The 23,754-nt window shown below is 36.5% G+C and overlaps 1 protein-coding gene across 1 annotated transcript in view; it reads left to right on the top strand.

The window, feature by feature from the left end:
* The window catches only part of SKAP2 (src kinase associated phosphoprotein 2), a 223,877-nt gene that overhangs the window by 144,772 nt on the left and 55,351 nt on the right, over positions 1-23,754 (top strand). The window contains exons 7-9 of the mRNA XM_012447798.2: positions 16,077-16,201; positions 17,035-17,098; positions 17,456-17,593. Of these exons, the coding sequence (XP_012303221.1) occupies positions 16,077-16,201; positions 17,035-17,098; positions 17,456-17,593 (327 nt within the window). The remainder of the gene's footprint in view (positions 1-16,076; positions 16,202-17,034; positions 17,099-17,455; positions 17,594-23,754) is intronic.

The raw sequence follows: 23,754 nt of genomic DNA on the forward strand, positions 1-23,754 counted from the left end.
TTATTAAGAAAGTAAAAAAAGAATGGCTACTCCATAGGCAGAGCAGCAGCATAGGCTGCTCAGCTGTTGACACTTATTGTTACTTTTGATTATTTGTTAAACAAGGGGTGGATTATTCATGAGTTTTCCAGAAAAGGCATGGGAAGTTCCCAGAACTGAGGGTTTCTCACCTTTTTAAACCATATATGGTAATTTCCTGTTGTTGCCATGGCATTTGTAAATTATCATGGCACTGGTGGGAATGTCTTTTAGCATACTAATACATTATAATTAGCATATAATGAGCAATGCGGATAACCAAAGATCACTTTCATTGCCATCTTGGTTTTGGTGGGTTTCGAACAGCTGCTTTACTGCATCCTTTTATCAGCAAGGTCTTGTGCCAACCTCCTATCTCATTCTGTGACTAAGAATGCCTAACCTCCTGGGAATGCAGCCCAGTAGGTCAAAGCCTTATTTTACCCAGCTCCTATTCAAGATGGAGTTGCTCTGGTTTAAACGCCTCTGACACTTCCACTTTTAAAAAATTACCATTTTAGCATTCCTTTTTCATGTTGATGTATGAAGATATGGCTTGTATTTCCTTAAATTTTTCCCTTTTACTTTGTAGCCTCCTGTTTCCAGTGAAATTTTAGATTTGTTTCTAGTGGTTCTTTTTTCTGTTGGCAGTTTCCTTTGAAATTCTTAGTCAGTTCCTCTCTTTTAAGGGACTCCAAAAAGAGTCCCTTAAAGCGTTTTTTAATCACTTGTTTGGCATAATCTCAATTTCCTTCCCTTTTATCTTTTTCTTACCAGGAAAATATGTCAATTTTTTTTCTTTAGTGAAATTAGATATGATTTGTATAGCCTTATTTACTGTATATGTGAACCATTTACCTAATGGGAAGAGCTCATATCTAGATATATGAGAACTATAATCCTCCAACTAAGTAGGATTTAGATAAATGGATTATAGAGGCACAGAAGGAGTTGACACCACTTACAGGTTAAAGTGCGCTTTATTACTGTTTGACAGATACATAGTTCACATTTTCTACTATATTGTGTGTTCCAAAAAAACATATTGACCTATCAAGATAGCTGTGGCTTAGAAAGAGTAGTTCCAACATGTAAGATAAATAATGCACTTACCATTGTACCTATATTGTCTGCATTTATTATTTATAGCCATTTGGGACCCTTAATAACAAATACATACAGTATATATTTTAACACCTTATGAAATCTCATTCATCCTTTCATCTCTTCCCTTTTCCTTTGATTGTCATGAGTCTCATTTATCAAAATTCTTAGGTCCTAGACGTTCAGACTTCCTTCAAGTCATTCATTCATTCATTCATTCACTTAATTCTTTTTTTTTAATTTGATAAATATTTTTTCAAACACTTGGTAGCTAGTAGGCCTTGAGGATCCAAAGATAGAGGTGGTCACAGTTTGGGTTTTGTTGATATCAGTGAGAGAGGGAAGGATGCTGTGGGGTTGAAGGTGGGAGCTGGGCAGGTAAACTAACCATTTCAATGTAGTACAGTAAGTAATTTAAATAAGATACTTTGGATCAGGAGGGAAAGCTAACTGCCTAGGGAAATTAAGAAAGACTTCCTGGTGGAGAGAATACTTCATTGGGCCTGAAAGAATGAGTAGGAGCTTGTTGGTTGAATGCTATGGTATGAATGTATGTGTACCTCTAAAATTGGTATGTCGGAAATTAATTCCCAAGGAGATTGTATTAACAGCTGAGGCTTTCGGGAGGTGATTAAGCCATGAGGGCTTCACCCTCAAAAATGGGATATGTCTCTTTATAAAAAAGGCTAGAGAGAACTGTGGAACCCCTCTTTTGCCTTTGTGCCATCAGATGGTAGAGCATTCATCTCTTCTGGAGAATGCAGCCACAAGGTAGTATCTTGAAGCAGAGGGCAGCCTTCACCACCCACTGACCCTGCTGGTGCCTTGATCTTGGACTTGTCAGCTGCCAAAACTGTGAAAAATAGATTTCTGTTGTTTATTAATTACCCAGTTTTGGGTGTTATAGCAGCACAAACAGACTAAGACAGAGAAGAAGGGTAAAATGGGAATAGCAGAGTTTCTGAGTCATGAAAGAATGTGGATGGGATCAAAGGTGGGATGTAGGCTGGAGCTTGGAGTGAGTGAGGGAAGGGAGCATGTAAGGCTAAAGAAGTGAACTAGACCAGGTTGATAAGAACCTTCTGAGAATAAGGGCCTTGCTAAAGATTTTATTTTGAATATGACCTTTAAGCAGAGGTTATATGACCAGATTTGGTTTTTAGGAAGTATCTGTAATAGGATTATGGAGAATAGATTGGGATGGATAAAGTAGTCTGGGTAAAGAGGACCATTTTGCAGGACTTCGAAGAAGTCTAAACAAGAGAGGTCAACAGAGAGCTGTTAAGAGGCAGAGCAAGGATTTAATCCAGATCTCTTTGGCTCTAGAGCTATGCTTTTTCTACAACTTGGTGGTTATTACCAACTCTTGCAAGGTGCCCATAAGTGATGGCCTATTTAGGAACCTGTTCCAAATTATCGTGTGTTTTTTTTTCTGTTTATTTGCTGTATGATCTTGAATCAACATTATGATATAAACCTAATCTCTCCCCATTTTTAAGGAGGGGATTGTCAGTTCTCAGTATCTCCTTTCAGGGCTTTTGCTGAACCCTGATTAAAGAATACACAAGCACCATGTAGTAAATGGGAGCTACAAGTAGCCCTGATCCACAAAGTCATTGAAAGGTTATTATATCATGTGATTTTAATTTTTTATAATATCTTTTCAATATATAATAAAAGTCAGTAGAAAATTGGGCTTAATTAAATAATATAATAAAACTTTCAGAACTTGGCAGAGAAATAAAATTTTTCATTGAAATTGACCACCCTGCTCTCCACTTCTCCACAACTTCACCATTAACAGGAGAAAAAAAGAGTATATATATGTTCAGTCTGAAAATTATAAAATGTATTTTGATATTGAAAAAGCATATTTCTATTTTAATATTATTTTGACTGTGTTAAAGTGACAGTACTTATATTTATATAATTGGAAGTTCTGTTGCTTTGTAACAGTAACTTAATAGAAAGTCATAAAACCTTGCCTTTTTTCTTCTGATTTACTTGACAGAAACAAATTTCCTGTTCAACATTTTATAATTATATCATGATGATATATGCAAAATGTATAAATGAATTCTGATATTTAAAAAAATTTAAATTGCAATTCTGTTTCCAACTGGCATGTGAAGAAGGGTATCTTTATTCCTTAAGAAATAGGAACCTTTAAAATTCTACTTTTGTCATAAATTATTGTAATTTCATAAACTTTTGTGTCTTTGATATGCAAGTATTAACTTTGAAACTGACCACAATAAACTTTTTTTTTTGAGACAGAGTCTCACTCTGTCTCTCAGGCTGGAATGCAGTGGCACAATCTTGGCTTACTGCAACCTCTGCCTCCTGGGTTCAAGCGATTCTCCTGCCTTGGCTTACTGAGTAGCTGGGATTACAAACATTAAATTAAAGCTATGCCTTTATTTTCTGCCTTTATGGGTAAGAGACCCTCTAAAAGTATATAGAAGTTAAAATCTACATCTGAAATTCAGTAGGAGTCCATCAACATGCAGAAATAGGTACAAACTAAGTTTTATTAAGGGTCTGATTGACCATACATGTTGTTGGTTTGATGTCTAGTCTCACTATAACACAAAACCCCAGTGATATATTTGAAGTGGGCTGATTTAGCACTGGCATTTGTGAGGTGTATAAACAAAAGGAAATGTTCGTATATCTTTAATTGAGGAGCTGGAACATCTTGCTAATCAGCTTGATAAAATTTAGTGGCAAGGTCTAGTATTGATGGGCGTATTTTTCTTTTCCCTACTAATAAGTATTAATACTTGTGGAAATAACATAAGTTATTCACTGAGGGGAAAAGGCCTTCTTTATTTTTTAATATATATTTTATTGCACTTTAGGTTCTGGGGTACATGTGCAAAACATGCAGGATTGTTGCATAGGTACATAAATGGCAATGTGGTTTGCTGCCTCCATCCCCCCGTCACCTATATCTGGCATTTCTTCCCATGTTATCCCTCCCCAACTCCCTACCCACCGCTGTCTGACCCCTATTCCCCCTCAACAGACCCCACTGTGTGATGCTCCCCTCCCTGTGTCCATGTGTTCTCAATGTTCAACACCCGCCTATGAATGAGAACATGCGGTGTTTGATTTTCTGTTCTTGTGTCAGTTTGCTGAGAATGATGGACTCCAGATTCATTCATGTCCCTACAAAGGACACGAACTCATCGTTTTTTTATGACTGCATAGTATTCCATGGTATATATATGCCACATTTTCCCTGTCTAGTCTATCATCGATGGGCATTTGGGTTGGTTCTAGGTCTTCGCTATTGTAGACAGTGCCGCAATGAACATACGTGTGCATGTGTCTTTATAACAGAACGATATATAATCCTTTGGATATATACCCAGTAATGGGATTGCTTGGTCACATGGAATTTCTATTTCTAGGTCCTTGAGGAATCACCACACTGTCTTCCACAATGGTTGAACTAATTTACACTCCCACCAACAGTGTAAAAGTGTTCCTATTTCTCCACAACCTCTCCAGCATCTGTTGTCTCCAGATTTTTTAATGATTGCCATTCTAACTGGTGTGAGATGGTATCTCAATGTGGTTTTGATTTGCATTTCTCTAATGACCAGTGATGATGAGCATTTTTTCATATGTTTTTTGGCCTCATAAATGTCTTCTTTTGAAAAGTATCTGTTCATGTCCTTTGCCCACTTTTGAATTGGTTTCTTTTTTTTCTTGTAAATCTGCTTTAGTTATTTGTAGATTCTGGATATTAGCCCTTTGTCAGATGGGTAGATTGCAAAAAAATTTTTCCCATTCTGTTGGTTGCTGGTTCACGCTAATGATTTTTTCTTTTGCTGTACAGAAGCTCTAGAGTTTAATTAGATCCCATTTGTCTGTTTTGGCTTTTGTTTTCAATACTTTTGGTGTTTTAGTCATGAAGTCCTTGCCTATGCCTATGTCTTGAATGGTTTTGCCTAGGTTTTCTTCTAGGGTTTTTATGGTGTTAGGTCTTTCTTATGTTTAAGTCTTTAATCCATCTGGAGTTAATTTTAATGTAAGGTGTCAGAAAGGAGCCCAGTTTCTGCTTTCTGCACATGGCTAGCCAGTTTTCCCAACACCATTTATTAAACAGGGAATCCTTTCCCCATTGCTTGTTTTTGTCAGGTTTGTCAAAAATCAGATGGTTGTAGATGTGTGGTGTTGCTTCTGAGGCCTCTGTTCTGTTCCATTGGTCTATATCTCTGTTTTGGTACCAGTACCATGCTGTTTTGATTAATATAGCCTTGTAGTAGAGTTTGAAGTCTGGTAGTGTGATGCCTCCCGCGTTGTTCTTTTGGCTTAGAATTGACTTGGCTATGCGGGCTCTCTTTTGGTTCCATATGAAGTTTAAGGTGGTTTTTTCCAGTTCTGTGAAGAAGGTCATTGGTAGCTTGATGGGGATAGTGTTGAATCTGTAAATTACTTTGGGCAATATCGCCATTTTCACGATACTGATTCTTCCTAACCATCAACATGGAATGTTTCTCTATCTGTTTGTGTCCTCTCTTATTTCGTTGAGCAGTGGTTTGTAGTTCTCCTTGAAGAGGTCCTTTATGTTCCTTGTTAGTTGTATTCCTAGGTATTTTATTCTCTTTGTAGCAATTGTGAATGGCAGTTCGTTCTTGATTTGGCTCTCTTTAAGTCTGTTATTGGTGTATAGGAATGCTTGTGATTTTTGCACATTGATTTTGTATCCTGAGACTTTGCTGAAGTTGCTTATCAGTTTAAGGAGATTTTGGGCTGAGACTATGGGGTCTTCTAGATATATAATCATGTCGTCTGCAAATAGAGACAATTTGACTTCCTCCTTTCCTATTTGAATACCCTTTATTTCTTTTTCTTGCCTGATTGCTCTGGCTAGAACTTCCAGTACTATATTGAATAGGAGTGGTGAGAGAGGGCATCCTTGTCTAGTACCAGATTTTAAAGGGAATGCTTCCAGTTTTTGCCCATTTAGTATGATATTGGGTGTTGGTTTGTCGTAAATAGCTTTTATTATTTTGAGATACGTTCCATCAATACTTAGTTTATTGAGGGTTTTTAGCATAAAGGGCTGCTGAATTTTGTCAACGGGCTTCTCTGCATCTATTGAGATAATCATGTGGTTTTTGTCTTTGGTTCTTTTTATGTGGTGGATTACGTTTATAAACTTGAGTATGTTGAACTAGCCTTGCATCCCCAGGATGAAGCCTTTGATTGTGATGGATAAGCTTTTTGATGTGCTGTTGCAATCAGTTAGCTAGTATTTTATTGAAGATTTTTGCATCTATGTTCATCATGGATATTGGCCTGAAGTTTTCTTTTCTTTTTGAGTCTCTCCCGGGTTTTGGTGTCAGGATGATGTTGGTCTCATAAAAGGATTTTGGAAGGATTCCCTCTTTTTGGATTGTTTGGAATAGTTTTAGAAGCAGTGGTACCAGCTCCTCTTTGTGTGTCTGGTAGAATTCAGCTGTGAACCAATCTGGACCTGGGCTTTTTTTGGTTGGTAGGCTATTAATTGCTGCCTCAACTTCAGCCCTTGTTATTCGTCTCTTCAGGGTTTCGACTTCTTCCCAGTTTAGGCTTGGGAGGATGCAAGTGTCCAGGAATTTATCCATTTCTTCCAGGTTTACTGGTTTATGTGCATAGAGTTGTTTGTAGTAATCTCTGATGGTGGTTTGTATTTTTGTGGAATCTGTGGTGATATCCCCTTTATCGTTTTTTATTGCATCTATTTGATTCTTCTCTCTTTTCTTTTTTATTAATCTGGCTAGCAGTCTATTTTGTTGATCTTTTCAAAAAACCAGCTCCTGGATTTATCAGTTTTTTTGAAGGGTTTTTTTTTTGTGTGTGTGTGTGTGTCTCTATCTCCTTCAGTTCTGCTCTGATCTTAGTTATTTCTTGTCTTCTGGTAGCTTTTGAGTTTTTTTGATCTTGCTCCTCTAGCTCTTTCAATTTTGATGATAAGGTGTTGATTTTAGATCTTCCCTTGCTTCTCATGTGTGCATTTGTTGCTATAAATTTTCCTCTAGACACTGCTTTAAATGTGTCACAGAGATTGTTATGTTGTGTCTTCGTTCTCATTGGTTTCGCAAAACATATTTATTTCTGCCTTCATTTCATTGTTTATCCAGTCAACATTCAAGAGCCAGTTGTTCAGTTTCCATGAAGTTGTGCGGATCTGAGTTAGTTTCTGAATCCTGAGTTCTAATTTGATTGCACTGTGGTCTGAGAGACTGTTATGATTTCCATTCTTGTGCATTTGCTGAGGAATGATTTACTTCCAATTATGTGGTCAGTTTTAAAGTAGGTGTGATGTGGTGCTGAGAAGAATGTATATTCTGTGGATTTGGGGTGGAGAGTTCTGTAGATGTCTATTAGCTTTGCTTGGTCCAGGTCTGAGTTCGAGTCCTGGATATCCTTGTTAATTTTCTGTCTTGTTGATCTGTCTAATATTGACAGTGGAATGTTAAAGTCTCCCACTATTATTGTGTGGGAGTCTAAGTCTCTTTGTAGGTCATTAAAAACTTGCCTTATGTATCTGGGTGCTCCTGTATTGGGTGCATAAATATTAGGATTGTTAGCTCTTCTTGATACATTAATCCTTTTACCATTATATAATGCCCTTCTTTGTCTCTTTTGATCTTTGTTGGTTTAAAGTCTATTTTATCAGAGACTAGGATTGCAACTCCTGCTTTTTTTGCTATTTGCTTGGTAAATCTTCCTCCATCCCTTTATTTTGAGCCTATGTGTGTCCCTGCATGTGAGATGGGTTTCCTGGATACAGCACACCAATGGGTTTTGGACTTTTTATCCAATTTGCCAGTCTGTGTCTTTTGATTGGGGCATTTAGACCATTTATATTTAAGGTTAATATTGTTATGTGTGAATTTGATCCTGCTATTTTGATGCTAGCTGGTTGTTTTGTCCATTAGTTGATGCAATTTCTTCATTGTGTCGATGGTTTTTACCATTTGGTATGTTTTTGGAGTGGTTGGTAGTGGTTGTTCCTTTCTATGTTTAGTGCTTCTTTCAGGAGCCCTTGTAAGGCAGGCCTGGTGGTAACAAAATCTCTCAGCAGTTGTTGGTTTGTAAAGGATTTTATTTCTCCTTCGGTTATGAAGCTTAGTTTGGCTGGATATTAAATTCTAGGTTGAAAGTTCTTTTCTTTAAGGATGTTGAATATTGGCCCCCACTCTCTTCTAGCTTGTAGGGTTTCTGCTGAGAGATCCACTGTGAGTCTGATGGGCTTCCCTTTGTGGGTAACTTGACCTTTCTTTCTAGCTGCCCTTAGCATTTTTCCTTCATTTCAACCCTGGTGAATCTGATGATTATATGCCTTGGGGTTGCTCTTCTTGAGGAATATCTTTATGGTGTTCTCTGTATTTCCTGGACTTCAATAGTGGCCTGCCTTGCTAGGTTGGGGAAGTTCTCCTGTATAATATCCTGAAGAGTGTTTTCCAGCTTGGATTCATTCTCTCCGTCACATTCAGGTACACCTATCAAACGTAGATTAGGTCTTTTCACATAATCCCATATTTCTTGGATGCTTTGTTAATTTCTTTTTACCCTTTTTTCTCTAATCTTGCCTTCTCCTTTTATTTCATTGAATTGATTCTTCAATCTCTGATATCCTTTTTTCTACTTGGTCAATTCAGCTATTGAAACTTGTGTGTGCTTCTCAAAGTTCTCGTGTTGTGTTTTTCAGCTCCATTAAGTCATTTATATTCTCTCTAAGCTGTTTATTCTTGTTAGCATTTCGTCAAAACTTTTTTCAAGGTTCTTAGTTTCTTTGCATTGTGTTAAAACATGTTCTTTTAGCTCAGAGAAATTTGTTATTACCTGTCTTCTGAAGCCTGTTTCTCTCAATTAATCAGACTCTTTCTCCAGCCAGCTTTGTTCCTTTGCTGTTAATGAGTTGTGATCCCTTGGAGGAGGAGAGGCATTCTGATTTTGGGTGTTTTCCTCCTTTTTGCGCTGGTTTCTTCCCATCTTTGTGGATTTATCTACCTGTGGCCTTTGTGGTTGGTGACTTTCAGATAGGGCTCTGAATTGATATCCTTTTTGTTGATGATGAAGTTATTTCTGTTTTTTAGTTTTCCTTCTAATAGTCAAGCCCCTCTGGTGTAGGACTGCTGGAGGTCCATTCCAGATCACGCTTGCCTGGGTATCACCTGCAGCAGCTGCAGAACAGTAAGGGTTGCTGCCAGTTTCTTCTTCTGTTATCTTCGTCCCAGAAGGATACCTGCCAGATGTCAGCCTGAGCTCTCTTTTATGAGGTGACTCTTGATATGTGGGGGTCAGAGAGCTGCTTGAGGAGACAGTCTGTCCCTTATAGGAGCTCAAGTGATGAGCTGTGGGCTCAGGTGTTCTGTTCTGTGCTTCTGGGCAGGTATGTTTAAGTCTGCTGCAGCAGAACTCATAACCACCTTTTTTCCCAGGTGCTCTGTCCCAGGAAGGTTGGGCTTTATTTATAAGTTCCTGACATGCTGCTGCCTTATTTCGGAGCTGCCCTGCCCAGCAAGGAGGTACCCTAGTCACAGTCTGCCAGCAGATGCATTGATGAGCTGCCGTGGGCTCTGCCCTGCTGCTGTGTGAACTTCCTTGCAGTTTTCTTTATAGAGATATAGTTAGAATTGCCTCTGTAATGGTGGACTGCCTCAGTAATGGTGGACTGCTTCAGTAATGGCAGACTGCCTCCATAGTAGCGGATGCCCTTCCCCCAACAGAGCTGGACCATCCTGGGTCCAGCTGTGCTTGCTGCAAAACTCTCAATCCAGAGCATTTCAGATTGCTGGTCTCTGTGGGGGTAGGACCCGCCAAGCCAGATTACCAGGATCCCTGTTTCAGCCCCCTTTGTTTCAGTTGAATGAGCAGATCTGTCTCCCAGGCATTCCAGGGGCCAGTTGAAACGGCTGCCCAGATTTCTGTGAGTTTTTTTGCGGAGACCCGCTGCGCTGGCTGAAACAGCCAAGCTGGGAACTCATGTCGCTTTTCAGCCCTGGAATCTCCTGATCTGTGGGCAGTAATAACTCTTTTGGAAATGCGGTGTTCATTCACCCTCTGTGTTGTTCTCGCTGGGAACTGCACTCCGGAGCTGTTCCTATTTGGCCATTTTGGATCCACCCCCTCAAGTCTTCTTAAACATAAGTCATAGATAATGCTGAACACATTTCATATTTTTGTTTGCTAGCCATTTGTACCAAGTTAGTGTTCTTGGCATAATCATTGGAAACCAACTTTGTTTATGCAGAAAGAGAAATTACTGGGAAAATACCAGATCTCAGAATTGCTAAGAATGCTAAACACAGGCTCAACAAGCACATAAGAACTAAGGTAGGTAAGGGGGCTAGAATTTGAGTATAATCCATGAAGAGTCTCATTGGGACACACTGCTAGCCTTGGCCTTGCTCAGCGAGGACATGTGATGTTGCCACTGGCGCTGCCATCCATCAGTGAATGCCATTGCCACCAGAATCGATTCTGAACCCTCTTCTGATTCTTTTGCTTACTTGAGATTTAAGTTCCAGTCTGCAGCGTCCACTTTAATTAAGTTGGAACAGGGAAAATCTACCTCCCTCCAGCTTCTGTGGTGGAAAACTAAGCCCTATCCCTGACAATCTTGGAATTAAAATAGGAAAGATGCACGGATGCTGAGGAGCCACAAATAATAAATGTCCATAACTTGTAGAGATGCTAAAAGATTCAGAATTACTGAGTTGCAATATTTACACTATTATTTAAAGTAGTATGAGAGTGTTGGTGTTGTAAGCATATTTTTCTGAGAGCCAATGAAGAAGAGAAAAAGCAAGTATATTTGCCAGAAAAATAGAAGGTCTGTTTAGATTTTGGTAGGTGGCAGTGGGATATAGGGGGAAACACTGGGGCAGTTGGTGAAGGAAAGGGCAGAATCAAGAATGGTGCCAGTTTTCTGGTTTGGGGACTTGAATTAATAGAGGTGCCATTTACTGAGATGGGAGCTATAATAGGAAATATCACAGTTGGGAGTGGGAATAAGATGATCTCCATTGTGGGCACTTTCTATTCAGTGAACCTATAGGACATTTTAGAGATGAAACATATATCGTGAGCAGATGAAGATTTGGATATATGGTTTTGAAAATGTACTAAAAATAGAGAATCTTGAGTCACAAGTTTACTGATAGGAATTTAATTCTTGGAATTAGATGAGATTGCCCAGTGAGAGTGTAATGTAAGAAGAGAGCAAGATTTAGAACAACCCATCATAGCTTTTTAAGAGACAGGCAGAGGTAGAGGAACCCATAAAGCTGAGAAAGTTTGACCTAAGTTGTAGGAGGAAATGCAAAATGACATTTATCTTCTCTACTATGACTTTGTAAATTTCACGTTATATTGAGTACACTGGTTTTAGTGTGTATTAAAATCACCTGGGGTGCTTGCCAAAAAATCTGGTTTCCTAGACTCCCCCATAGAGATTCCTATATGGCAAGTGCAGAGTGGTAGCCCATTCTGTGTTAACAGGCATCCAAGATGATTCTAACATAGGGGATTCCTAAAATATACTTTGAGAAACACTTCTTTAGAAAACAGTGTGAAATGGCTGAAAAAAGCAAGGCTTTAGAATCACTTCACTAGGGTCCTGGCTTTTACCATTTACTGTTTGACCATGAGCAAATGGGTGAAAGTTTTTTTTTCCCATCGGTGTTGGGAATATAGTATGTATCTTCTATTGCTTAGAATTATTACCAGGTATATATGAGATATGTTCTATTAAGTTCTTGACATATAGAAGCTCAGTAAATGTGAGTTGTCTTTTTGACAGCTTAAAAAAAAAAAAAAACCCAGAACACAGCTGTAAACCTAAAAGCCACTGAAAAAGTAGTAGGAAATTACTCTTATTAGCCTCATGCATTTTGTTTTGTAGGAGAGCAGAGCAAACTGCTTTTTACCTTGAACCTACTGAAGTAGGATTATGTAAAATTAAGTTACTGATATAATAGATTTCATTATCTAGTTTTTCCTGGCAGCCGTCAGTTCTGTAGACATTAAATTCAAACAGCATGATAGAGGTAAGGTTAAAGCGTGAAACAGAAGCTGAGAGAAATTTAATAGAGGAACAAATACCTCAAAAATTCTGAGGGCATCAATGTGTCACAATATAAAAACTAATTAATACTCAAAATGTTACTATGTTAAGAAAACAACCTTATGTTTGAAAGACTTGTTTGAGAAGTTAGGAAAGTATATATTTTAGAAAGCTTTCCATCACAATGATTAACATTTTTAAAAGTTTGGCACTTAAAGGAATAAGCTTTTGCTGTTTGTGAAGTTCACCTAGATAATACATTAGCCTTTCACAGTGCTGGGTAAATGGACTTTATAGTCTTATTACCTATTTGATTGGCATTTTACTATTTTTGATAATTTTGCTAACAGGTATCCTTAAAACTATCCCAAAAAGCATTGTGGAACTAATCTATATGTAAATTCTTATGACTTACCATATAATGATGAAGTTTCTGTCTCCAGAAGAGAAACTAATGTGAAAGGAGAAGAGCAGTGTTGTCTTGTAGCCATGTCGGCCCATTTCATGTCTTGAACTTCTTGTCTTGTATTGGCTAATTGGAAATATGGCCACTTCATGGTTATCGTTCTGCAAAAGCTATTAGAAAGAGTTACGAGTTTCCTCTGTTCTCTTCAACCTTTCTTGGCCCATACCCCTACCCAACTTGGATGTTTACATAATTGTTTATCCTCAAATACAATCAATCAGCTGAATAGGTCTAAATATTAGTATCTCTTTATTATTTTTACTTGGTTAAACAACAGCACCTTTTGTTCTGCAGAGTTAGGTCTTTGATGGAATGTTTTCTTTTTTTATGTCTTTTTGGTTATTGGCATTTATTACTCTTCTTCCAGAAAACCCATTTTTCTTATTTTTGTCAGCCCTCCATATTTATCATACTCCCCTTTGTCCCTTCCTCCTCCCCTTATTCTTATTTTCTATCTGCTGAGTGAGCTTTTTAGGTATATCTGATCTGATTTTCCACAATGTTAGTTCTACTTTTTATCACTTCTAATACATCATTTGTTTTGCTGCTGCATTTTCCACTTCCTTATACAGCCTATTTGTTCCTTATTTTGCCAGCTTCATTTTAATTTCTACTTGTCTCAGCCTTTTCTCTTTTTATATTACATTGTTTTGTCTTTCATCTCTTTCAGAATCTGTGTTTACTCTTATAAAATATGCAAAGCAATTGACTAAAGTTTACTTCCATTTCTCCTATTTGCTTGTGCTTTCTACTTCTCAAGTGCTATGTTATGTTTCTGTTTTACATATTTTTATGGCATCTGTATTTGGTGTTCCTCTTTTACTTACCCTTGAACAAGTATATGTCTATACAGTCTGGGATGCTTACCTATAAATTGGATTGTGGCTTCTGTTTCTTTTCAGTAGAAGTTCTGATACATAGCCTCACAGCATATTTCTAGGGGGTTTGGCTAAAATGAATCTGCTAGTCTAAGTTGGGGTTGCCTAATTTTGCTGCCTAATTGTCTTATTTCTAGATTATTAAATAATCTAGCCCAGAAAGATCTGTTCCCCTCAACTCTTCATAACTAAGTCTTGTAGTGCTGATTTTACATCTCCAGATATAGACTCCCACTCCTTAGGCATTTCCACCTCCATTTAAGTTACATTGATGAGAATTTTAGACCCAAATTGGAGGTAGAAGGCACAGGTTTTAGGTCAGATGAACCCAGTGAGTGGAGTGATTGAACCCTTGCACAGCAAGGGAGCAGCTCTCCTCTAAATCTGGTCCCTGAAAATTCTCTTTCTTCTGAAGAGTTTAAGGAAATCTCTCAAAATTGTCCAGTATGGCTTTGATATTTTGCCTCACATTACTTCCACGTTTTGTAGAGAATATTAAGTTCTTTTTGTAATTTAGTAGATCATTGGGAAGGTGGTGTGAAAGGTCTGATAAAGTGTTCTAGTTTTTATCTCCGCAAACCTATAATGCTGTCTGCTTGTTTCAAGTGCTCGGTATCAATTTGTCTAATGAGTGAGTGAATGATTTAGTCTTTTTTGAGAATTTTAGAAAAACCAACCATGCTTAACTATTTATTATTTTAATACTTTTTTCCCAATAGTTTCCTAGTTAGGTGTCTTACAAAATATATCCTGGGAGTACCAGATACATCCTAGGAGTACCATAAAATGTTCTGTGAAAAAAGGATTCCACGGACAAATAATTTTTGGAAATGCTACATACTAAATTTTTCTTTTAGAAGTTTAATTAGTATGCAAATGTACTAAGGGCCCCAAGAAGGCCTGAACTAACAAACTGCTTAACTCTGTTTAATTCAGCAAAATGTTTCCCAAATTGATTTGATCACAGAGACCCACTAATATCTTTGAGAAATGCTGCTGTAATCTTTAAAGTACTATATAGTTTTTGTGAAAAATAGTTTATTTTAGAATTTTTTCATGAAATAAACTTTGATTGTTTCTTCAGACATTCAGAGAGATGTAAATTATGACTAAATATGATTATAGAGTTTCCCAGGAACTGAGATTTTTTTCTCATTTGATATTTTGAACAAGATATGATCTCTATGACCTCTTAAAAAATGTACGTTAGTTACTTCAGGCATTTAACTTGTGTCTTTAAGAAAAGGAGATAAATCTTTTATTGGTACACCAAACTGAGAAAGCACACGCCACAACATGAAAGCATTTCTGTCTTTACCCCGAGCTCAGTAAAAGAGTTTGTCCCTACTCATGGTTTTAATATTGTTTGTTAATCTAGGAAATAAACCTATACCTGTGCAATTTTTCTATCAAATGGTATGATTGGGTGAAGTAGGAAGGTTCACTAATTTTATTTTTAGTTTCAGAATATTAAGTCCTTTGTTAGCCGGGCACGGTGGCTCATGCCTATAATCCCAGCACTTTGGGAGGCCGAGGCGGGTGGATCACAAGGTCAAGAGATCGAGACCATCCTGGTCAACATGGTGAAACCCCGTCTCTACTAAAAATACAAAAATTAGCTGGGCATGGTGGCGTGCACCTGTAGTCCCAGCTACTTGGGAGGCTTAGGCAGGAGAATTGCTTGAACCCAGGAGGCGGAGGTTGCGGTGAGCCGAGATCGCGCCATTGCACTCCAGCCTGGGTAACAAGAGCGAAACTCCGACTCAAAAAAAAAAAAAGAAAGAAAAGAAAAACCTTTGTTTTATTCCCATTTTATTTGTCTTTAAAATAATATCTGATCAAAGCTCAGATGATGTTTGCCTTCATCATGTGAGATTCAAATGTGCTTTACTAGTTCAACTGTTCACCGACTGGTTAAGAAACCTTCCTTCTTTTTTTGGTAACTAATGCTTCTGTACCTCCTTTACCACTCTTGTCTATCCTTATAGTTTGTTTTACCTTCACATGTTTTTTGTAATTAGTAGTTTAGTTTTGGTTTGCTTTTTAAGTTTAGATTTAGATTTGTACCAAGTTAAGGGACCTTTTTTAAATGAAAAGTTTTGTTTTAGAAGCTTCTTTTTGGTGGTAGTGTTGGGGAGGGGCAGGTGAAAGGAGATAACAGTAAATAAAGTCCACCAAGTTTTCAGCTGGACAGATTTTCCCTACTAAATCTGAAAGAGCCACAGGTTTGTGGTGAGTTTGTCTAGCAAGTTCTAAGTTCTAGTTCCTGAATTTTCCCTACCCAAAAGTGTCATGTTTCCATACTTCCTTCTGAAAAAGACCACAATCTGCAGACCTCCTTCTTAAATTCAATCATCCCTCATACTTCCATGTTTCAGAATTAAAAATGATTTCTAAAAACGTTATCTAACCATTGTATTACTAAAGCAATATGACCAAAAAATGTTATTTCCAAGGATTGACAAAGAAAATTTAAATAAAAGATAATTGAGCATTAATATGTAATAAATAAAATTCTAACTGATTTTATCTTCAACAGACAAACAACAGAAAGGTGAATTTGCAATAGATGGCTACAGTGTCAGAATGAATAACACTCTAAGAAAGGATGGGAAGAAAGATTGCTGTTTTGAAATCTCTGCTCCTGATAAACGTATATATCAGGTTGTAGTTTTTATGTTGCCTTGAAATTAAGTTGATAAAATGTTTTGATTAATACTTTCCCTGACATGTTAACAGTAATAAAAATACTGGTGTTTAAATACCTTATGAAGTGAATGGTCTTATAAGAGGAATTTTTTTTTTAAATTTCAGATTAGTTCAAACATTATCTTCTTGAAAATGATAAAGAGAATATATAATTTATCAATTACTTCATGTGTTGCATTTATATAACTATGTGATCTTCTAAAAGAAATATATAGCAGAAAAAGTAAAATTATCAAAAGAAAAATATCAGAGTGATAATACATATTGTATTGCTAGGAATGTGGGAGAAAATAAAGGTAAAGGTACATATCAGCTCTGCAATTCAAGAGCTATCAGCTAGGCATCAATGTGGAATGTATGTTTAATAAGTTTTAAATATCTGAGATTGCAGTTGAAAGCCAGTTAATTAAGTTGTCAGGTAGAGTGTTGGAATCTGACAAGAACATTTTTAAGAAAACTGTATCCAGCAGTCTAAAGAAATTCATGGGTGTCTTCTAATTGTCAAGGGCAAATTTTGTTCATCAGTTCTGTCTTTGACATTGATGAAGAGAAGCAGCTTTTTTTCTTGCACAGCTGCCAGCTGCTGATCAGAGTTTCAAATTCATCATCCTCTGCTTCAGTTACATAAATTTGTCAAAATTAACTGTGCATTATAAGAAGCATCCTTGCAAGAAAAGTTCCCATAGACATGAAAAGAATTACTAATAGTCTTAAGGAAATGCTAAGAATCAACATACCTTTCATTTCTACTGTGGTGATTTTTATTTTTATTGTTTGTTTTTTATTAGTTTACAGCCGCTTCTCCCAAAGATGCTGAGGAATGGGTACAGCAGCTGAAATTTGTATTGCAAGGTAAGAGAAATCAATTGAACAAGTTATCACAGTCTTTAAATACTAAGTAACTGAGTAGTTTGGGTTTTCATATACAAAAGCTTACTGACTTCTATGAGAATGACCACATGAATGTGACTGCTGTTAATACAGACACACTCACTTCAGATTTCAAAAAGCATCTTTTCTGTAAGTACCAATTGGCTTACTTTAAAATTCACATATTTACAAAACAATTTTTAAACATGTTTTTAGTTAAGGACATAACACATAGCAATATTGTTGTTACTTTGTAGGGCTGCATTTATTTATGAATTATAGTTTTAAAAATATCTTTTGCATTCTTTTAAAATTTACTTCATGAAATGTATTTTATAGATATGGAATCTGATATTATTCCTGAGGATTATGATGAGAGAGGAGAATTATATGATGATGTTGATCATCCTCTGTCAATAAACAATCAACCAACAAGCAGTCAACCAATAGATGATGAAATTTATGAAGAACTTCCAGGTATTTACTTTCTGGTGATTCATTTAAAGATTTTAGGGGTGTGTGTGTGTGTGTGTGTGTGTGTGTGTGTGTGTATGATTTGTCCTCAGATTGACAATTTGAGTAGAAAATGGTGAGCTATTGAGAACAAGGACAAAGAATATCTTCAAAACTATTTTACAAAAGGGGTTCTGCTTGACATATTTCAAGTGAGTAGATGTAACTTATGAAAAGCGAATGAAACATTAAAATGAAGCAGATACAATCCTAATCTCTTGGGACTTTTGGCTCATTAGCATTGTTTATGCTACATAATTTTTTAATTAAAAAATTGACTTGCCTTACAGTTTTTTCCACCAACTCACACATCGTTTTTTATTATACATCCTGGAACTTCCATTAACCAGAAGTTATATGCACACTCCATATGTCATCAACTTCTGCCTCATATTTCTCCTCGTTTATAGTATGTTGCATTGTCTTAGAGGAATGTTGTTGAACTATAAACAAAGGCCTTCTGAGCCTTCACATTTTTCTGTTCCTATTGTAGCATCAATATGAAATAAAAAAGTTTTCTTATTCCAAATACTCAGGCCTAGTTTAGTGTTTACATGACTTAGTGTCTGTTACATAACATAAAATTAATTATCTATTAGCTACTTGACTTGTGGTCATAAGGATCCATCTAAAATAAAAAGATAGACATCTGAAATTTAGGAAACATATGAAAACATTCAGGAAATTGTTATATTACTAATACTCTAGGTTGAAATGAGCTTTTCTGGCTATTAAAAAATCAGTAGTTAGAGAGGAAAAAGTATGATAAGCAGTATAAGCAAGATTTAACTAGTACATCTCATGTAGAGAAGCCATTTTTCTCTGAATAGAACAATTTAATGATACAATGTAAACCTTTAAAATTGATTTCAAAAATACTTAAAATGTTCCAAATTAACATACAAATGTCATTTTCAGTACTATAAAGCATAATAACAAGAGTATGGACAATAGAGTAAAAAAATTTAAATTCTGGCTGTGCCATAACTGACTTTATAAGTTAATTTCTTCATTTATAAAATGGAAATGATATTATTGGGAGGGGCAGGTGAAGTGATTTATCAAAGGCTCTCATCACAGTGCTTGATCATAGCAAGCCCACGATTAATTGTAACATCACTGTCATTTTTGTTTTTATTACTGTATCTGGTGAATTCTTGCAAGTACTTATGTGGTGGTACAATAATGGTTTTCTAACCAAGTAAAAATTAATAATTTTAACAGTTATAAACTTAAGATATAAAAACTACGTATGCATCTACATACCGTCTTTTACTACCCCAGATTAGTATAAAAATATAATTTTATGAGGAATAGTGATCTGTGTATTTCAGTTATTTAGTGGAACTACATGTTTATTAAGCCCTTCCTTTCTGGTTTGCCCTAAGGAAATGACATCTGCTGTAGCATCAGTTACCCTCAAGTAGGGAAGAATATTCCCTGGCTGCTTGTTTTTAGTCATGCCGTATCATTAATACAATTATTTTAGTCTTTAAGATGTTTAAAAGAACTTGTGAGAATGTATACTCATCAAGTGGAAGCGTGGAGTACCTTTAAACATGATATTACTGTCATTACATCCTTTTAAAACCCTGCAGTAAATGTGTTACATTATAATTGTTGAATTAACTGTTAAGTTCTGTTTTTTTTTCAATTTGGCTATTCTCTCCCCACCCCTAAAGAAAAAACAGATTGATCAGGAATAAAGACTAAATATTCATAGTTATTTTCATAACCAAGACCTAAGGAAGATCTGCTATAAGCAGCTTGAAATTTTAAAAATATGAAACATCTTTTATTTTCTCTTCTTCATTCTGTCCCCCCTACCCTCCACATAATTGTTGGAAGTAACTGGTTACTCTTTAAGTAGTGTTACTTCTTGCTGTGGTACTGGGAGAAATTTAAGCTGCTCTGGGATTTCTTTGCCCCTGCTTGGGATCCCCAGTTGCTGTACAAAGTGATTGAGCTTGATAGAGCCTGCAGCTGTGCCCCTGAGAAGCAAACTGTTGTAGGCAGCTGTGGAATGTCTAGTTCTTCTTTCTTCCCCAGTGTAACTGAGAGCTGCTTCCACATCTGCACAGTTCAGCAAGTTTGTCAAGTTTGTGCCAGCAGCTACAGAAGGGATTTTTGTAGTAAAGGCCCTAAAGGTGTCTCAGAGTTAGAGGTTTTGTTTGATTAAATATCTAAAACTAGGAAGGTAACTTTTTTAATTTAAAAAATTGTCTCCCAAGACAAGAATTAAGCCTATTGCTTTCACTTTTGTGAAATTTGAGTATAATTTTGATAGCGGAGTTAGAACAATGGGAAAGCAGTAAGTACATTTACATACTGTTGATATTTTTCCAGTTCTGTACAAAGAACTATGTATCTCTGATATCTGACTGGCTAAATTCCCAGAATTAAATACTACTACAATTTCAACACAATTTTCTGTCAATTACACATTGTTCAAAACAAATCCTCTTAGTTGAAAGACGAGGTATACAAAGGTATTTTAAGAAAAATCTAAGCATGTAGCATGCTACTTTAAATCACAAAGCTCTTTTTTTGAGAAAGGAAAGCTCTTACTCTAGTAAGTGTATTTTTTTTTAAACTATGAAATAAACCTGCAGTGTTTTCAGTTTCAAGAAGAAGAAGAAGAAAACATTGTGTTAAAAATTGCACTGGGCCGAGCACAGTGGCTTATGCCTGTAATCCTAAAACTTTGGGAGGTCAAGGTGGGTGGATCACTTGAGGTCAGAGTTCAAAACCAGCCTGGCCAACATGGTAAAACCCCATCTCTACTAAAAATACAAAAAATATTAGCTGGGCATGGTGGTGGGTGCCTGTAATCTCAGCTACTCAGGGGGCTGAGGCAGGAGAATCACTTGATCCCAGGAGGCAGAAGTTGCAGTGAGCCAAGATCAAGCCACTGCACTCCAGCCTGGGCAACCCAGTGAGAATCTGTCTCCAAAAAAAATTGCATTGCAAAATATCCCTTGAAACATGTTTATAATTCAACAGGAATCTAAATTGTTTCATTGTAATTGTTTTTCAGTTAGAATATTCAAACTTTATTACAGTATCATCTTCTCTTTAATTTCTTGTTCATTTATTTTTAACTAACTTCGTAAAAAGAATAGTAATAAATTTGTAAGACTTCTTTGTATTTAGGAGATATATACATATGTACAAAAGAGTTGTGAGAATGCCATTTCTGAGGAGTATTAAAAGTATTGGCTTTTCTTCAAATATCCTAATGGTTTTACATCTTTTATGTCTTAATGCTTATTAGCATAGGCCAGTCAGGTTTGCTTACATTGTAATAATATTATAGCATCTTTGTGTTTGTACAGCTAATATATTGATCAAAGTGTGTTAAACTGTTTCATAACATGCTAATGAGTTCATTTGGCTTAGCACCGATTTGTAAACTTATTGCTGACTTTTTCATTAGAGATACAGAGGAGTGTCTTTGTCTCATTTTGAATCTCAAAAGGGGAAAATAATACTTGGGAAATTGCTGCAGAAACCAACCCTCTTTGCTCTTCCCTTCTACTCACCATGTCACTTGATTTGTCTTCTTTAGTGGCGGCAAGTGTGTAGAAACAACAACAACAAAAAGATTTTTCTAGATCTAAACTGAATAGAATCCAGCCTAGTAACAAAAATGGTAGCCATCCATTAACCTATTAAATCTGTAGCTTTCAGAGGAATTGCACTTGAAATGTCTTCTGGCAAGTGGACTGGAGGAGAGAGGGCAACATAAAACAGAAAGACAAATTTCTATTCCATTAACCTATTTTTTTTTAAGTGTGAATTCATTTTTTTTTTTAAATTACAATGACAGATTGAACTATTCTGAGTCAGAAAAGGATATTTTTATCCTTTGGCTATTCAATTACATTTTAAATTTATTCAGTCCAACTATCTTCATCTGAAATGGAACATAAAATGCAGCTACAAATTTTTTTCCATGAGACTATTATATATATATATAAAAGAACAGTGTTTGGGTACTTTAATTTGGAGTAGTTTACAGCAAATGGACACAAATGCTAATTTAATCAATAAGTGGTTATAGGCCCCCAAAATACATTTTGGCTTTTTCTCCTGAATAATTATCACTCATACTATTAAGTTAATATCAAGGTCACAGGGGACCCTGCAGTCTCTGGCATTAACATTGTTTTAAGTGATTGATAGTAGATCCTAACTTCACCAGTTTTTCTCCTTAATTCTTTAGAATGCAATGGAAAGATGTCAGTTAACTTTCACAGAACCACATATATTCAGTATTTTAATATCATTAGTCTAGGCAGCCTGCTAACATTATTTTTTCTTAAACTATGGTGCTGAATTGCAAAGTTATCAATGTGGTGATATTGTGGGAATATTTTTTCACAAGTAGATAACTAGATTAGAGTTAAATTTTTGGATGGTGATATGGTTTGGCTGTGTCCCCCCCGAAATCTCATCTTGAATTGTAGTACCTATATTATCTCCACGTGTCCTGGGAGGGACAAGGTAGAGATAATTGAATCATGGGGGTGGTATCCCTGATCCTGTTCTCATGATAGTTCTCACAAGATCTGATGATTTTAAAAGGGGCTTCCCCCTTCACTGGGCACTCATTCTTCTCCTCGATGCTGCCATGTGAAGAAGGACATGTTTGCTTCCCCTTCTGCCATGATTATAAGTTTCCTCAGGCCTCCCCAACCATGCTGAACTGTGAGTCAATTAAACCTCTTGGCTGTGTCTTTATTAGCAGTCTGAGAACAGACTAATGTAGATGGTTTTAGCTCTAAACTCTGCTGAGACGGTTATCTGAAGTTATAAAAAAAAAGTGAAATCATTTATAAAATAGGGTCACTAAACACATACAATGTTGATTATTTTTATCTTTGCTGAACATAAATGTGTCTTTGCTGAATATTTGTAGTATTCTTTATGTTGTTTTGTAATATAATATGAAGCTTTGGAATACAATTCTGCCTGTCATATAGCTTTTCTCCATTTTGCCATTGGCATTGCAAATTATTTCATTACAAGAGACGGTTTAACACATACTAAACCCAGAATACCTGTGTGCACGCAAAACATGTATTTCTATTGGTGGTGAGATAAAATGACTCATTTTTGCAAATTGGAGCTACATCAGTGGTTCACAACCAGGGGAGATGTTGACCCCAGAGTACATTTGGCAATACCCAGAGATACTTTGTTTATCGTAACTGGATAACTGGTGTGTGTGTGTGTGTGTGTGTGTGTGTGTGTGTGTGTGTGTGTATGTGTTACAGATATCTAGTGGGTAGGAGCTAAGGATGCTGCTAAACAACCTACAATGCACAGGGCAGCCCCCATAGCAAATAATTATCTAGCCCAAAATGCCAATAGTGCTGAGGTTGTGAAACCCTGGCCACAGGAATGTAATAGACAACTTTTGGTTTATCACCTTTTTATTCATATCTCTTGAATTATAAAGATTCATAACCTATGCTCCATATGAGTTAATTCACTTTTATGGATACAACATAGGTTTTCTTACATACATGAAACTAGGATTACATAGAATGTTTCTATGTTAAGAGATTAGCTGGACTTGCCTGTCATGTTTCCTTCAAGGGGTAATATTGAAGTTCTATCCATCTCGTGGAAATGAGCAAGCCAGGAAGATAAAAAAGGAAGGAAGCATTTTCTCTGTTTTCATGAGCTACTATCTTGGAAGGAAGAGGTTTCTAAAAACACCTTGTAGATGTGCAAATACTTGATTTAGCCTGTTCTGATAAGATTCTTCTTTTGAGGCTAAAGGAAAAGACCAGTGTGGGATTGGACCTCTGTAAAGGGAATCAGGCATCCTGAGGTAATTCAAGGCTAAGCAATTCCAGGACTGTCTGGAATTTATGAGTGGCTTTAGAAGAAGTGGAAACACTTTTATGGGACTTCTCTATCTTTTTGGACCTGGACTTTGAAGAGGCCAGTAGGCTTGAGATAGGAGGTCTTGGAGGCAACCCTCCAAGGGGATCTGTGAAGAGGAGCTCGCCTTAAGGTACTACACAACAAGCCACACCAGGTGATTATTTCATATTCTTTGTTCACTTCCTTTTTGTTATTGCTAAGTCTTAGATTTCTTTTTTTCTTTTAAG

This window comes from Aotus nancymaae, unplaced genomic scaffold, assembly GCF_030222135.1.
Source record: "Aotus nancymaae isolate 86718 unplaced genomic scaffold, 86718_ANA_hifiasm-v0.15.2.pri h1tg000025l, whole genome shotgun sequence".
Classification (NCBI taxonomy): domain Eukaryota; kingdom Metazoa; phylum Chordata; class Mammalia; order Primates; family Aotidae; genus Aotus; species Aotus nancymaae.